The sequence below is a fragment of the Elephantulus edwardii genome, unplaced genomic scaffold (genome assembly GCF_000299155.1).
Source record: "Elephantulus edwardii isolate Elephantulus edwardi_28Jun2011 unplaced genomic scaffold, EleEdw1.0 scaffold00007, whole genome shotgun sequence".
Taxonomy (NCBI): Eukaryota; Metazoa; Chordata; class Mammalia; order Macroscelidea; family Macroscelididae; genus Elephantulus; species Elephantulus edwardii.
In genome coordinates this window covers 4,628,601-4,644,635 of record NW_006399757.1, presented here as the reverse complement: position 1 = coordinate 4,644,635, position 16,035 = coordinate 4,628,601, and the positions used below count along the sequence as shown (strand labels likewise).

At 37.7% G+C, this 16,035-nt stretch overlaps 1 protein-coding gene across 1 annotated transcript in view; it reads right to left on the bottom strand.

Moving 5' to 3' along the window:
* The window catches only part of GLCCI1 (glucocorticoid induced transcript 1), a 149,823-nt gene that overhangs the window by 74,485 nt on the left and 59,303 nt on the right, over positions 1-16,035 (bottom strand). The window contains exon 3 of the mRNA XM_006880375.1: positions 13,840-13,991. Within this exon, the coding sequence (XP_006880437.1) occupies positions 13,840-13,991 (152 nt within the window). The remainder of the gene's footprint in view (positions 1-13,839; positions 13,992-16,035) is intronic.

Below are 16,035 nucleotides of genomic sequence, written 5' to 3'. Positions count from 1 at the left end.
AAAATAATAATGTAATCATAATAATAAAAATCTCTTAGCTGAAGTACTACATAAATTGTGATTAAAAACCAGGTGCAGGAATCTTAGAGGAGCCATCTTTAAAATTCTGCTGACTATGAATCATGAACTTAACCTGAATCCGAATGACTACATCTGTGGAAGAGTGGAGAAGCTCAATACCATCAGTCAAAACAAGGCCAAGGGCTGACTGTGGAACAGACCATCAATTACCCATATTAAAACAAGTCCACAATAATGAAAATATGATCTTAAGTCTATCCCAATTGAATTTAGAAGCCTTCTTAAGAACAGATTTGATGTGGTAAACAATAATAACTAAAAGACAAGATGTTGTGGAATGACACAAGAACATCATCCACGAAGAAAGCGAAAGGTCATTCCAAAGAGAGGGAATAAAGAAAAGACCAAAATGACTATCAGAAGAGACTGAAACAGGTACTGCAAGAAAAAAGAACCCAAAACAAGCGGCAGATATGTTGAAGTAAAAGAGCTGAAAAGATTTCAAAGGGCAGCTTGAGAAGACAAAGCAAAGAATTATAATGAAATGTGCAAGAAGCTAGAGCTAGGAAACCAAAAAAGAATAACATTCTTGGTATTTCTCAAGCTGAAAGAACTAAAGAACAAATGCAAGCTTCAAGTTGCAATATGGATGAATTCTATGTGGAAACCTTGAATGATACCTTGATGTATCAAAAAGAACTGGTAAGTAGTAAACAATTTCAGGAAGTAGAATATGATTAATAGCCAACAGAAGTCGAAGCTGCACTCAATATGCTGTTCTGTTGTTAAGTGCCATCGAACTGTAGGCAACTCATAGCAACCCTATGAATGAAAGTACTCGACACTTGTGTGACTTTCATCCTTTCTCTAGGTTCATAGGGTTTCTGGAGGCAAGCTATTTATGGAAGTGGATGCCACTCCTGCTTCCAAGCTTGTTTTAATCAGGGAACTCCACCAAACACTGTCCACCATGGGTAACCATTAACGCATTTGACACATCAGTGTCACACTGTTTAGCTTCACAGCAAACACAAGTTACCTTTGTACGGCAAGTGGACACCCCAGGGCTACATGACCTAGAAGAATGTTTGACCAAAAACAAGAACAGGCCTGAGGACCGCGGATTAGAGTCACCTTTGGTTTGGTAGCATCATTTGCGGTCCACTAGGCCAATTGGTCTCTCTCTGTGTTGTTAAGTGCCACTGAGTCGTAGGCAAGTCATGGTGACCCTATGAATGAAAGTCCTCGACACCTGCATGACTTTCATCCTTTCTCCAGGTTCATAAGGTTTCTGGAGGCAAGCTATTTACAGAAGTGGATGCCATTCCTGCTTCCAAGGTTGTTTTAATTGGGGAGCTCTAACAAACACTGTCCACCATAGGGAACCATTATGACATTTGACACATCAGTGTCACAGTGTTCAGCTTCACAGCAACCACAAGTTATCTCTGTACAGCAAGTAGACACACCAGGGCTACATGACCTAGAAGCATGTTTGACCAAAAACAATTAAGAACAGGCCCGAAGGCCCTATGGTATTTTACCATTCTGGCACACCCAAATGCTGGCAAACTCTGGGCCAGAGACCCGTAACTCATCTAACAAGTCTGCTCTGCGGCCACCCTCTTGGGGCAAACCGAAAGCCACAAATGCCCCAGCATTCCCAACTTGCCTCTCTCTGTCTTCCAGGCTCCAGAGGCCACGTGAATCCATCCAGCTGACACTGACACTCAGGACACTGAATATACTGGCAAAAAAATGAGATGCCAGGAATGATGGCATATCAACTGATATGTTTCAACAAAGAGATGCAGCCCTGACATGCTAACCACGCTATGCCAAGAATTTTTGAAGACGATATCCTGCCCAGCAGACAAAAAGAAATCCGTAACTGTTTCCATTTTAAAAAAAAAAAAGGTGATCCAAAAGAGTGTGGAAAATTAACAAACAATAACATTAATATTACATGCAAGTAAAATCTTATTGAAAATTATTTAAAAACAGCCTGAACAGAAAACTGATAGGGAAATTCAAGAAATTCAAGACGGATTCAGAAAAGGGCATGGCAGGATGGATATATCAATGATGATGTCATATGGATGTTGGCAGAAAGCTCAGAATGCCAGACAGATGTTTACCTATGTTTGATTATGCAAAGGCATTTGACTGTGTGGATCATAACAAATGATGGATAACTTTGAGAAGAATGGAAATCCCAGAATAGTTAATTGTGTTTGTGTGAAACTTACATGTAGATCAAGGTACAGTTGTTCAAACAGAACAAGAGAACACTGCCTGGTTTATATGCAAGAAAGTGTATGTCAGGGCTGTATCCTTTCTCTATACCTAGTCAATCTGCATGCTGAGCACATTATTTGAGAAGCTGCATTATATGAAGAGGAATGAAACATGAGGATTGGAAGATTCATCAACAACCTGTGCTATGCAGATGACACAACTTTGCTTGCAGAAAGTGAAGATGACTTGAAGCACTTATTGAAGAAAAGCAAAGACTATAGCCTCTATTATGGGTTACATCTCAATCCCAAACAAACAAAAATCCTCCCCGCTAGATCAATAGATCATAATAAATGGAGAAAAGACTGAAGTTGTCAAGGATTTAATTTTACTTAGATCAACAGTCAACACTCATAGCAGCAAGTGTCAAGAAATCAGGACATGATGTGTTGGGAAAACTTGCTGCAAGAATCTCTTCACAGTTCTAATGAGGAAGGATTTAAGCTTACATCCTAAATGGCATGTGATTCAAGCCATAATATTTTCAATTACTTCTCATACATCTGAAAATTGGACAGTGAGTAAGGAGTACAAAAGAATCATCAATGCCTTTGAATTGTAGTGTTGGCAAAGAGTACTGAACAGTCTATGGACTGACTGATAGGCAACATTATGACAGATGGAGAAAAGACTGAAGTTGTTGACAACTTCATCTTGGATCTGCAAGCAACACTTTTGGTACCAGCAGTAAGGAGATTAGGATATTTATTGCACTGGGAAAGTCCGTAGTCAAGGACCTCTCTAAATTACAGGAAGGCAACAGTGTCAATTTGAAGACTAAGGTGTGCCTGATACAGGCCATGGTTTTTTCAGTTCCTTTCAATGCACCTGAGAGTTAAATAAGGCTGACAGAAGAAGTAATACCATTGAGGTATGGTTTTGGAAGAGAGTACTGAATATCCCATGGACTGCCAAAAAAACAAACTGGTCTTGGAGAAAGTACAGCCTGACAGTTCCTTGGAGGCAAAGATGACAAAGTTTTGTCTCATATATAGCCAAATGGCTTCTTGAAGGCAAAGGTCACAAACCTTCATCCCATATATTTTGGACATGTTTCTAGGAGAGGCTATTTCTTGCACAGGGACATCATGCTTGGAAGGGTAGAAAGTACATGACAGAGAGAAGATCCTCAGCCGGATGGACTGACCCAGTAACTGCAGCAATAGGTTCAAGTATGTCAGAAATTATAGGGATGGCACAGGATAGGACAGGGTTCAGATCTGTTGTTCATAGGGTGCTAAGAGTAGTACTTTTTCAACAGCACCTACTAACAATACGGATTGTCAAAAGAAAATTAGTCTGTCTTGGAGGAAGTGCAACCAGGGACTTCTTTAGAGGCAAGGAGGATTAAACGTCATCTCACATAACTTTGGCTTGTTGTTATGAGGGGTCAGTCTTTAGAAAAGGGACATCATGCTGAGAAAAGTGGAGGAAAAAAGAAAGTGAGGAAGACCCCAATGGGATGGATTAATATGGCAACTGCAACAATGGGCTTGTTTATGACGGACATTCTGAGGATGGCAGTGGGTAGGGCAAGCTTCAGATAGGGTTCATAGGGTCGCTGTAAACTGTAGTTGATCTGAAGACGTCTAACAACAACACAGGAATCATGATTTGTGGTGTTTAAGAGAGATTATTTCAAATCCCAAGAGTACGATATCTGATATGTTGTAGCTTGCTAATTTTGGTTGCTGCTCCTGCAACGCAAACACTTGTGAAGTGAGGAACTATGAACAACCAACAAAATTACAGAATATTCGTCTCACTGAGCCTCCCTCTCTTCAACTATTACACAGTCCAAGTATTATAGTTCCTTACCCGTAAGGTTTTCCAAATGTTCCTACCAATACCATTTATCTTTTCCCAAGGACCCTTTCTAGGTCCAGATTCAATACACCTGATTTAGGGCCCCAAGATGTCAGAAAAAATACTGACCTGGAATGCTAACTGAGTTTCAGAGCCTTGTAGTTCTACTACTTCAGTCATTCTATTATTCCATTCTGGACTGCCATTTCCTACCAGTTCAACCTTAATGTTTACATAATCAATTATTGATGGTAGTAATAATGATTTTTTTCCTACTGTTGCTGTTAGATGCCACTGAGTTGAGTACAACTCATTGCATCCCTATATACAAAAGATCTGAACCCTGTTCTATCCTGTGTCATCCTCACATTTCCTGACACACAAGAGTCCCCTGTGGCAGTCATCGTATCAATCCATCTGGTTACAGGTTTCTCTCTTTCACTGATCCTCCACCCTTCTAATAATCATATCCCTCTCCAAGGAATAGCCCCTCCTAGCAAAATGCCTAAAGTATGGGAAGTGAAGCCTCATCCTTCTTGCCTCCAAAGAGCACTCCAGTTGCACTTTCTCCAAGACATGTCTATTTGTTCTTCTGGCCATCCATGGGATGTTCAGTGCTCTTCTCCAACACCAAAGCCCAAAGCCATCAATTCTTTTCCTGTCATCCTTATTCATTGTCTATCTCTCAGATGTACAGAAAGTGATCAGAAAGACCATGGCCTGAATCAGATGTGCCCTAGTCTTCAAACTGACATCTTGTTGTTGTTATGTGCCGTCGAGTCGCTTGCGACTCATAGCGACCCTATGTACAACAGCCCTAAACTCTGCTCTGTCTTGTGCCAATCGCATTGTCTCTGACACTCCCATCCTGATTACCTCAGTCACCGAATCAATCCACTTCACAGAGGGCCTTCCCCTCCTGCGCTGTCCCTCCATCCTCCCCAGCATGATGTCCTTCTCTAAGGACCGGTCTCTTCTTACAATATGTACAAAGTATGTTAGAGCCTCAGAATCCTTGCCTCCAAAGAGCCACCCGGTTTAACCCTTTCCAGGATGAATCTGTTTGTTTTCCTAGCGGTCCATGGTACTCTCAATTCTCTTCTCCAGCACCACAGCTCAAAGGCATCAATTCTCTTTCTGTCCTCCTTGGTCATTTTCCAACTCTCTGACACATAACAAGTGATTGTGAAGACCATTGCCTGTATCAGACGCACCTGAGTCTCCAGAGAGACACCACTGCTCTTCAGTACTTTGGAGAGGTCCCTAACAGTAGACTTTCCCATGGCAATGCGCCTTTTAATTTCCTGGCTGCTGGTGCCAAGAGTGTTGACTGTGGAGCCAAGCAAACTAAAGCTGTGAACAATCTCAATCTCTTCACCATCCATCCTGATGCTTCCAATTGGCCCAGTGGTGAGAATCTTAGTCTTCTTGATATTGAGCCTCAATCCATATTGGAGGCTACAGTCCTTGACTCTCTGCAGCAGGTGCTTTAGGTCCTCCTCAGTTCCAGCAAGCAGGGTTGTGTCATCTGCATAATCTGACATCTTACTCCTCAATACTTTAGTGAGGTCCCTAACTATAGATTTTCAATACAATGCATCACTCTTATTTCCTGACTGCTGGTACCAAAGGTGTTAATTGTGGATCCAAGCTAGATGAAGCTGTTGAGAGTTTCCATCTCCTCTCCATCCATTATGATGCTACGTATTGGTCCAGTGGCAGTAAGTTTTGTTTTCTTGACTTTGAGATGCAGTCCATACAGAAGGCTGCAGTCCTTTATCTTCTTGCAACAAGTGCTTCAAATCCTCCTATTTCAGCAAGCAAGGTTGTGTAATCTGCATAACACAGGTTATTGATGAATCTCTCCAATCATGATGCCACACTACTCTCCATAGTGTCCAGCTTCTAGGATAATTTGCTCAACATACAGATTGAATAGGAATGGAGAAAGAATACAACCCTGATGCACTCCCTTCTCAATTTTAAACCATGCAGTGTTCTGCTGCTTTGTTAGCACAACAGGTCCAGGTATAGGTTCCACAAGAGCAGGATAAGTGCTCCAGGACTCTTATTCTTCTTAATGTCAGTTACAACTTGTTATGATCCACATAGTGTCTTTGTATAGTCAATAAAGCACAAATAGACACTATTCTGGTATTTTTTTACTTTCAGTCAGGATCTATCTGACATCAGCAATGATATCCCTGGTGCTATGGCTTCTTCTAAATCCTGTCTGAACTTCTGGCAGTTCCCTATCTATGTTACAACTGCTTTAGCCATTTTTTAATGATCTTCAGCAGTTAATTTTGCTTGCATGTGATATTAATGATATTGTTCGATAGTTTCCACATTCAGTTGGAATGCTTGTCTTGGGGAATGGGATCAAATATGAGCCACTTTCTAAGTGTTGGCCAAATAGCTGTCCTCCAAATTTCCTGTCACAGACTAGTGAGCACATCCAAGGCTGCATCTATTAATTAAAACAAGTCAGTTGGTATCCCATCAATTCTTAGGGCCTTATTTTTTTGCCAATGCCTTCAATGGCCTCTGTATTTAAAAGCTGGTTGGGTTCTGTCTAAAAGTCTCCAATTTGAAGCAGTTGGATTCTGAAGGGAAGGTTCTTTTGACTTAATTGAAAGTCAGGTGTAAACTTATTGGCCATTCTGATTTAGTTAACAATCAACTGTGGCCTGTAAGCGTCCTGTTTAAGCAATAAGGACCTGGTAGGTGGGGATTTGTATTTTATTTTTTTCTACATTAAATTATTATGTTTAAACCTTCTGGTATTAAAATATTATAAATTCTAATACAGAAGGCAACATTCATCTTCATCTGCTACATTTATACATTGTGCTAGAAACATAACATAAATTGTGTTCTTACATTCTTCCTGTGATAAACAGTGTGTGATCCCTTAAAAACCCTGAGTAGTTTAACAATATAGAAAACCGTTTCCACTTGGATTACACTAATGCTTTCCACTAACATAGTATTTCCTATTCCATACTTTTAACTTCTATGGAGTAGTTATTTATACTATGGGGAGTATATTGCTTTCCCATATTCTATCCTGAAATACAATCTAAATTTTAAGTTAACAGTATTTAATGTCACTAGCACAGAGATGTTCTTCTGTGTAAATGCTATTTGTTACTATCACAGGATTTTTTAAAAGTTAATTAATGGGCTAGAGGATATAAAAACCTAAGTATCCATGTGCCAGACGACAAAGGTTAACTATATTACTATGTTTCCACTGACAAGAAGAAAGCCCAGTTTTTAAGTAGCAGAAATAAAAAGGATAATCCTTTATCAAGTATCATTTGACAAGTATTTTAGCCACAGATTCAGTATATGTTCACAAACATAAAACCAAATATTAGTAATACAGCCATTAAAAATATTACTTGCTAAACTAAGAGTATAACTACTTTGTTGTGAACATCTCAATTATAGGATTCTACATTTGACTACTGATTCAATGATGACTGAAAAAAAGTAAAAGTGATTCCTTATAGCAATGAATCTTTATGCGTTTGTTAGTCTATCAGAAACCAGCTCCATTGAGCACAATTATGATTCAGGAAATGCAAAAGGCAGTCTATGAGGCCAAGAGAGTCAAATCTTCAGCCTTAACATTTCATGATTAAGCCCTTACAGAATGTTTAAACAATTGCTGCTTCTCAAACAAATTTCAGTATCAAGCTCTTCTGCATATGGCAGATACATCCACACAGTTGTTTAAGTATGACTTTGGGCTATGAAATAAGATTTAGATCAGCACGGTAACTGACCATTCTTTTTTTTATCTTACTATTTACTATTTGAGACACTTCATCCATTCTTCCTAGGAATGGAGAAGGGAAAGAGTGAATATTTTTATAACATCAAAATCTTATTGGACACTAAACAACAAATGCTGGCAAGGGTGTGGAGAGATGGAAACGCTCTTACACTGTTGAGTAATGTAAAACAATGCAACTACTATGGAAAGCAGCTTGGTGCTTCCTTTAAAAATAGAAATACCAGGGAGCTCTGGTGGCCTAGTGGCAAGGAGCTGCAACTACAATCCCAGAGGTGCACGGTTCAAATCCACCATATGCTCTGCCGGAGAAGGAGGGACAATCTCCTCCTGTACCAGTCAGATCTGATTTGACAGTACACTCACACAAAAATAATAAAATTTTTTAAAAAATGGAAATACCAATTGATACAGCAATCCACTATTAGGTGTATATATATTCTAAGGAAATAAGAGCTCCAACATGAACTGATAAATGCATATACATGCTTATTGTAACATTATTTATAATAACAGAGATGGAAACAAACTAAGTGATTATTAACAGAGAAATGTTAAGGAAGTGACAGTACATTCATACAGTGGTGTACTATGCAACATTAAAAAATTCACTTAACACTGTTATATAACATGAATGAATGAAGAGGAAATTATGCTGAGTGACTTAAGTCAATGACAAAAGAAGAAATACTATTTATGACCACCATTATAAAAAGCTAAGAAAAGGTTTCCACATACACAGAACCATTACTGGATGGTTACCAAAGATCCGAAGGGAGGGATAAAGGGAATAAAAATTAATAAATACTTAATAGTAACTTATTAAATTGGGTGAAGGTAAAAGCATTATACAATAATTGGCTGATAAGACACACTTATTAATTAATTATATTAATTGTAATTAGTTTTAAATAAAGTTTGTGTAAATGATTGAAAAATTGTTGACATATAAACTTTTTCACTCAAATTATAATTTTTAAAAAATGTAAACGTTGCATTGCCTTAATGTTTTAACCTTTATGGCCATCCTGGCTATACTATCTAAGGATGATGTTCCTTTTCTCTGAGGTCTGCAGGTGCAAGGTATAATAATCTATTTCCAGAAAGTCTTCATCATTATGGCCAAACAGATGTAAAATGCAGTAATTTGTGCCTGAAGGGTCTTGATTCCCAGCACTGCAGATAAACCTTTACAAGAGATCCCCAGAAACAGGCATGATAGAGGAAGTAATTTTACTAGCATGTTACCAGTAAAATCTGTCCTGTCACCATGCTGGGACTACTGTGTACTAGAGCAAACACATACGTGATTAACCAATCACGTGGTTCCACGTATGTATTATTCATCTATCTCTGTCAAATTTTTCTGGATATGCTGCCTTTAATGCCTTTGATGGTTTTTAAGGCAATTATGACTTGTAACATTCCAACAGTACCAGAATATACCTCTCTTCCTTGTTTGAGGGACTGGCCATTTTCACTCTGATTATGCAGGTTTACTGCTCCTGTGTGTCTCCTTCCTCCTCAATAAATCCCTTTTTACAAAATAAACAAAATAATCAAGTGTTGTTGGTTTTGATTGTTGATGAGTTGAGCAGACTCATAGTGTCTCTTATAAACAAAAGACCTGAAGCCTTTCTATAACTATCACCCTTTCTCAAAGTTTGCAGAATTTCCAGAGGCATATTGTATTTCAAGTGGATGCTACTGTCGCTTCTAAAATCAATCATACCTCATAAAAAACTAAAACAAAACCAACAGAGTTTATAGCTTACTTCAGAGTTAACTGACTTTATCCAAAGTTAGCTGAAGTTAAATCTAAAGACTTTCACATTTGTTACTCTCAAAGAAATAAAAACTGGGTTTCTAGGAAAAGATGCTGGTTGGTATGAAATTCCTTGGACTCAAATCTAAAATAAAATACATTTAAATGTTAAACTTTTGGCATGTTTTAAATATTTAAGTCATTCGTTTTTTTAAAATTTAAAACACCAAAAAACCCCAAGAAACATCCCAAAACAAAACACCATCATCTGGACAAAATGAGGCAGAAGAAGACACAGTTACACTTAAGATTTAAGTCCCAACAATTACTAGACATTGAAAGGCATAAGAATCATGTTTAACATTTCCTCTCTACCAGTTATTTCTTTTTTAACCATTTTAGTTGTCATGTGCCACCACTGAGTCAAAACCTGACTCAGCACTGGTTTTGTCTTGTGGATGCTGTCAATGGCAACTATTTCCCTGTGTGGAGCTACTTACTGGAGGCCAGATGTGGCCACCTTCATGATGGCCACAACAGGACTAAATCAGTGGTGTGTAAAAATACCCGAGTTTGAACACACACACACACAACACACACACACACACACACACACACGTGTGAGTATTTATATCTATATCTACCAATCTATACATATACACACACACAAAGAGGTTTGGTAGATGATATTTCTACATAAGCATTTGTGCTGCAAATATACTCAACAAAGATGAGGCAAAATTATGAAAACATCTTAAGGAAATTATCTGATTATCTAGAATCAAACACCTTAAAAATAGGAGTTTCTGGACTTGGGAGCTTGATGGTGAACCTCAAGGTCAATATTCTATAAGATAATACTCTACAATATTCTAAAACAATCTATTCTAAAGACAATATTCTACCTCTTACTTTGATGAGTAGTGACTAGGATCTTAAAAATATGTAAATAGCCTTTAAAGGACTACTGGACTCTCCAATCTGGAGTGAAAAAGAATGAAGAAAACAAAGATAATTAGCCAAAAATGTTAAACATTTAAATCTTAGTCTATGTGACCCTGAGACAAGAACTAGATGGATATTGGCCACCACTAAAGACTGCTGTGAAAGGGCTTGCTCTAGAAGGTCCTGAATAAAATAGGTCTATGAATCTTGGGCACTAACCTTAAGAAAAACAGTAATTTCAGAACACTTAGTTATGCTTATATGAAATTTATACCTAGACCAAGAAGCTGTTAGCCAAACAGAGCAAGGAAACACTGCATGGTTTAAAACGACAAGGTGTGTGTCACTGGTACATTCAATTCGATGGCACTTAACAATAACAAAGGTCAACAAAGAAGGCAGATAGATAAAAGAAGGGTGAATGGAAACCACTAGGAGGAAGTGGAAGAGTAATGTTACATTGTGAAGACTGCAATCAATGCAATGAAACGAACTGTGTGAAACTGTTGAAAAGAAAGCCAATTTACTCTATAAACCTAAATAAAAACAATGTTAAAAAAAATAGCTGCCATAGCATGGTATAGTGCTAATTATATTACGAGGTGACTTATACTCCCTAGTGGTGCAGTGTGTTATGTGTTGTGCAGAGGGAGATCTGGTAGCTTAGTGGTAAGAAGTTGTACTGGCAACCCAAAGGTATGTGGTTTGAATCTACCAGTTGCTCTGTGGGAGAAAGATAAGCACGAAGGGCAATCTCCTCTAGTCCAATTAACTGCCACTGCAAACCTGTTGTAGGTCTACAATGGGTCAGTTCCAACTCTACAGTACAAAACAACAGCAGCAGTGTAGTGTTTTATGTGTTGAGCTGTTGATCAAAAGGCTGCATGAGTACATTACAAACTGAAACTCACAAGTCACTCTTTAGGAAAAAGATGAGGCAAACTGTTTATGTTAAGATTTATACACTCAGAACTGATGGAATGTCTGCAAGAGTCAGAACTGACTCAATGATAGTGGACTGGTTTATTATGTGATACAGTGCGGTTGGCGCAGGATAGAGCAGGGTTTAGGGCTGTTGTGCATAGGGTCGCTATGAGTCGGAAACGACTCGACGGCACATAACAACAACAACAACAATATAATAAAGTGTGTATGTATAATTTTATTTATCAAAAACTCCATTGTAGTAATAAAATCCATTTTAGTAATAAAATTGAAGCTCACATTGGTAACAGACTGACCCGTGTTGAAAGCTTGGCTCCAAAACCTTAGGTAAGTCACTTAACTTCCTTGAGCTTTTCTCTCTCCGTTTGTGCAATTTACAATGTTGAGGTATTTTGAGAACACAGGATATAAAGCATAAAGCAGATGCTACGTATTCAATAACTGGTGCCTCTTCCTCTTGTTTTTAGATGAATATACTCATTTTCTCCATATTGTGTGCACTTTCTAAAATTATGTGCTTAGTTACTTGACTTTCTTTGATTATACCTTATACTTTATCTATACCTAAAATTTATTTGTTAATTTAACTCCTCCAGGAATATAGCTCTGAATTATCATGTCAAGACCTTGCTCTAGTTTGGCTAGTTACTTCTTATTCAACAACCCACTACATGCCATCTCAAATAAAATATCTTCACAAAACTAAGAAAAGAAAGCAAAAGGTTGAAGGCATAAAATATTTATAAAGGCAGAATGGATTAAATGAGTAACAAAGGAACTACTTTCCTACATTCAAGTTTATGTGTATAATAAAAATTGAGAAGCAAAATAGTCGCAGATCATGTCCAAAATTCCTTCTTCCTTTTCTCTTGCCTCGTTCTCTGACATGAATTACTAATCCCTTCATTTCTCTAATCCATTTAGCTCAATGTTTCTTTTCTTTGAAATCCCTCATATGTAAAAGTCCTGTGATCCAGTATCTCATTGTAGAAAATCCTTTCTCATCAGTTTTTTTAAATTTGTATCTTATCTATCTAATGATATGGCAAAGTTAAGACTCATAGCATCTCTTACATATTAAATGTTAATTTTTTTTTTTTTACTGTTAAGATATTGTCAAGATATTTGGAGTTTTTTTTTCTTTTGACATGGGAGAAAAAGTTTTTCAAATTAAAAAAAGACTTGGGGGTTCTGCCACAAATAGAGACAAACAGTATAATTTTCTGGCTCAATGTGTTAGTCTTGGGTTTAAATAGGAAAAAAAGTTTATAACATGAACTTCCTTACCATGTGTTAATAATTTATAACATCATTATTGTTGCTGCTACTGTTAGGTGCTGTAGAGTCAAGTATGACTTACAGTGACCCTATAAACAAGAGATCTGAAACCTGTCCTATCCTGTGCCATCTTCATTGTCTCTGACACACTTGAACCCAATGATGCAGTCAATGCCTCAATCTATCTCATTGAGGGTCTTCCTCTCTTTTGCTGAACCTCCATGTTTCCAAGGATAATGATGTCCCTTTCCAAAGAATAGCCTCTCCTAGCAACATTCCTAAAGTATGTAAGATGAAGCTTTGTCATCCTTACTTCTAAGGAACCTTCTACCTGCACTTTTTCTAAGACTTATTTATTCTTTTTGCATTTCATGGATTCTTAGTGTTCTTTCCAATGCCACTACTCATAAGAATCAGTTTTTTCCCCCATCATCCTTACTGATAATATGAATAAGGAAACATATGAAGTACTTATTATATAAGGGATGTCTAGTGGTCTAGTGATAAGCTGTATTGCAATCCCAAAGGCATGTGGTTAGAATTAACCAGCTGCTCCACAGAAGAAAGTAGGCAATCACCTTTCATGTGATTAAAGTATCTCTGAAAACCAGTTGGAGGGTCAGCTACAAGTCAGTTCTGATTCAAAGGTACACAACAACACAAACATATATAACATGATTACTAGTCCTCTATACTATGTCTATTATAAAATTACTTCTACAAATGGCAACAAAAATATGTGAAATTATATATTATAAACTTAAATGCTATGGTACACTATTTTAAATATCTTTAAAATTCAGATAACAAAAAAGTTACTATTGGGTTTATTAAAAGAAGAATCTTCTCTTATTGTAGGAAGTGTATTATATTTCAAATTTCTGGAAAATATTTTAAAATTAAATAATATTTTAATGTTACCAAAACAAAACAAAAAAATCCATGTTAACAACACTGGTCTTTTTTAAGCTTATTTTACCTGAGTAGCTTTATCTTTCATGCATGAAGGGTAGTGAACATGAGGATCCCGTGGCCACTGTCCTGTGAGGTAAGGTCCAGTTATTGTATCCAAAGAAGAAGTTCGTCTTATTGTACTAGAGGTTCGAACTTGCTGAGATTTTGGCCTGTCCACTTTAAAAAAAAAAAAAAAAGAAAAATCATTTAGATTATTCTTTAAAGAGTAAAGTGAATACTAAAGTTATATAAAATTCATTTGGAAGAATACTCTCTGGTCAAATTGCTAGAATATATATTGATGCTAATAGCTTTCTTGTATGATCTGGTAAAATTTACATATGTGCACTCTAGAAAAATATAAACACATATTAAATCTTGTATACACTTTCAGTCAGCACTTTTACAGATTCTATGAAACAAACCCGTTTTTATTTATTATTGTAAGAGTGTCTCACGTCTTAGGAGGCTGCATCCATCACAAAGAATGCTTGCAGTGCCATTGATTTGCTGAAAACATTTCAGTGGCTATCCAGAGTCTTCAGCTAAAAGCCCATATTAAATATGACATGAAAAGGCTTCCTAATTTGACTTCCATCTACTCCAATTTTTATTTTCTGGCTACTAGTCATCTTTCAGCCAATTCTGACTAATATGTCTCACAGAACTGTTCTCTATAACGTTTGAGTAACTGCCTTTGCTAAAGTAGATCATCAAATCCTGAGGAATCTCTGGGTAGATGCCAACATTTTGGTTAAAACCCAAATACCACTCCTAAATCTATGCTAACTACTAAGAGCCTCATGAACTACTTGTTGCATTTGTTGTTATTGTGTGTCTCAGAGTCAAAATCAACTCATAGCTGACCCTCTCGCAGATTTTCAGGGGCAGTAAGGGAGGAAACTGACAATCCTCTTTCCACAGAGTAGCTGATGGATTAGAACCACATGCCTTGGGGCTTGCAGAACAGCTTTTTACCACTAGGCTACCAGAGCTCCCTACTGACACTTGTATTCTTATGATATCATTAAGTCCACTGTGACTCACAATGGTGTCTATCAACAGCTCAATTCCTGTCCTATCTGCACCATCCTCACAGTCTTTACTGTGCTTAAACCCACTGCTGTGGTCTCTGTGTTAATCTATTTCACTGCAAATCTCTCCTTCACTAGCCCTCTACTTTTCCAAGCATGATGTCTTTTACAAGGACTAGTTCCTCCTGACAACATGCCCAAAGCATATGAGATGAAGTCTCACCATCCTTGCCTCTAAGGAGCACCATGGATGTATGGCTTTCAAGACAGCTAGAGCTGTTTATGTTTTCTGCAATCTGCTGTATGTTCCCAAATGCCAATACACCCTGTCTCTTTATCATTCATTTCCTGGCCAGAGAATTCTCTTCCTTTGCTCATATGAGAAACTTGTATCTTTAAGACTAACTCAAGTATCACAGAATTTCTATGGTATTTTTCCAATACTTTCTTCTATTCTTCTGCTTCCCCTATGTCTAAGACCTAAATAGACCTTTACTCTCCTCTCACCACAACAAATTCCAACTAGGTATGAACCCTTCCTTTAAAATAAAAAGTAGTTAATTCCTAACAAATGGATTCACAATTACACAAAGTAATGTACATAATGAAACATTTAATTTAAAGTTTAACTTCCTCTATCCATATGCAAACAAAGAAGACTTGTTAATATGACTTCTTTTTGTTGTTATGTTCCCTCGAGTTGCCTGCCACCCATAGCGACCCTATGTAGGACAACTCTGAAGGCTGTCCTGACCTGAGCCAATATTATTGACAAAACTCTATTGCCCTAGTTACTGTAACAATTCATCTCATCCTGGGTCTTCCTCTCCTGCATTTTCCTTCCACCATTCAGAGCATGACATCTGTCTCCAAAGACTGGTCCATCTTGGTCATGTGCCCAAAGTATATGAGACGGACCTTCAAAACTATTATTCAAATATGTACAACAACAGCTAAAGCCAAAGAGGAGGAAACTGAAGATTTTAAAAAAATTTTACAATCAAAAACTGACCAAATATGCAATTGTTGTTATGTGCCGTCGAGTCGTTTGCGACTCATAGCGACCCTGTGCACAACAGCCCTAAACCCTGCTCTATCCTGTGCCAACCGCACTGCCTCTGACACACCCATCCCGATTACCCCAGTCACCAAATCAATTCATCTCATAGAGGGTCTTCCCCTCCTGC